Raw genomic sequence first — 1,455 nt, 5'->3', positions numbered from 1 at the left:
CTGGTTATATTCTTTTGTATTTAGGAAAAAAGAAGTGAGGACATAAAGAAGCCACATGGTTCTTCTGGAGCGAGGAGGCAGTCTCAGTCCAGAGAATGGACTCTCTTCATTTAGATTTTAAAATGTGAGGTCCCAAAGCCGAATTCCTTCCAGTCCAGGGAGCTGCCTGCTACTATGAGGCAACTTAAGGATGAAGGAGCAGAGCAGGAGGAAAGAATGAACTGACTACAGAAATGGTCATTGATAAAACATGTTCCTTTACACTCTGGGTCCAATCCTGGGGAAGAACAACCAAAACTATCAATACAGTGTGTGCTCACTGAACTGCACACATGGAACTCCGAGGTGGGTTAACAGTTCTTGACATGGGTTCCTGGTTGTAGTTTACAATATATGCCTTCACCACCCTCTGCACTATTGTACTGAACAGACTCTACTCTGAGACGAGCTGGGGTGTTGATTATCTTCTTCCGGGTACTTGACTATTTCTGCCCTTACAATACGCTGTGACTGTTCTATTTCTGCTTTGTTTAATTTGATTCCCAGGATTTCTGCAGCAACTCTGAAAACACAGGAAGACGGAGTCTCCTGTCTTGGCTGAAACGAAGTGGCTACTAAAACCATTTTCTTGGCAAAATCGTAAGTGTTTATCAGGTTTTACTGTTCGCATATGCTCCAAGTCAATTTTATTGCCCACCAAAGCAACCAGGGGCTGAGTTTCCGATTCTTCGCTCACAGTCTTCACCACAGAATACCAATCTTCTAAATTCTCAAAACTTTGATAATTTGTAATATCATAGACCAAAAGAATTCCCTGTGCTCCATAGATGTATTTATCCAACATCTTGCCACCTATTGTCTGCCCTCCTATATCCCAAACTTGAAGAGTAACATTCAAATTTCCTGGTAAGGTAATCCTTCTCAAAAAGAAATCCAGTCCTACAGTCTGCTTGTACTGTTTCCCAAAAGTCTCTTGAGCAAAACACATAGCTAAGGAGGTCTTCCCGGAGGTGCCGTCCCCTAGCACGACGATTTTCAGTTGCCGGTCCTGGCTCTCCTCCTCGGAGTCTGACATGGTGTCCGGGGATGCTGGCCCACCTCCAAGTTGGAGGAAGGAAAGGAAGAGGCCTCCGGGGGCGGGGGAGAGGCGGCCAGCAGGCAGGACGAGCGAGACCCCCGCCCCGGCGTCCCCTCAAGCCTGAAGGAACTCAAGGAGAATCACTCACCGACCGCCATCTTGCCTTCCTCCCCCTCTTCTCATCCATTTCTTTAAGGGAGTTTTTCACCTCCTGTTTAAGGGACTCTATCACTTTCATAAAGTCACTTTTTTCTACTTCTTCTTGATTAGGGTCTTCAAGTCCTCCTGTTGTAAGTTCGCTGGTTTCCTGTGTTTTCATGTTGTTTTTCAGATTGTTGGAGGGATTCTTGCATTGGTGCCTGCCCATCTCTTCCTCC

The 1,455-nt window shown here is 45.9% G+C and overlaps 1 protein-coding gene across 1 annotated transcript; it reads right to left on the bottom strand.

Moving 5' to 3' along the window:
• Positions 1-271: 271 nt before the first annotated feature.
• Positions 272-1,202, bottom strand: LOC119805242 (ras-related protein Rab-28-like). The gene is given in 2 exon segments (XM_038317158.1): positions 272-562; positions 564-1,202. Coding segments are annotated over 2 exon segments (660 nt in total). The 5' UTR covers positions 1,076-1,202; the 3' UTR covers positions 272-414.
• Positions 1,203-1,455: the final 253 nt, after the last annotated feature.

The sequence above is a fragment of the Arvicola amphibius genome, chromosome X (genome assembly GCF_903992535.2).
Source record: "Arvicola amphibius chromosome X, mArvAmp1.2, whole genome shotgun sequence".
NCBI classification, from domain to species: Eukaryota; Metazoa; Chordata; class Mammalia; order Rodentia; family Cricetidae; genus Arvicola; species Arvicola amphibius.
Note: the sequence above shows the minus strand (reverse complement) of the source record. Positions and strands in the feature narration are given on the sequence as shown.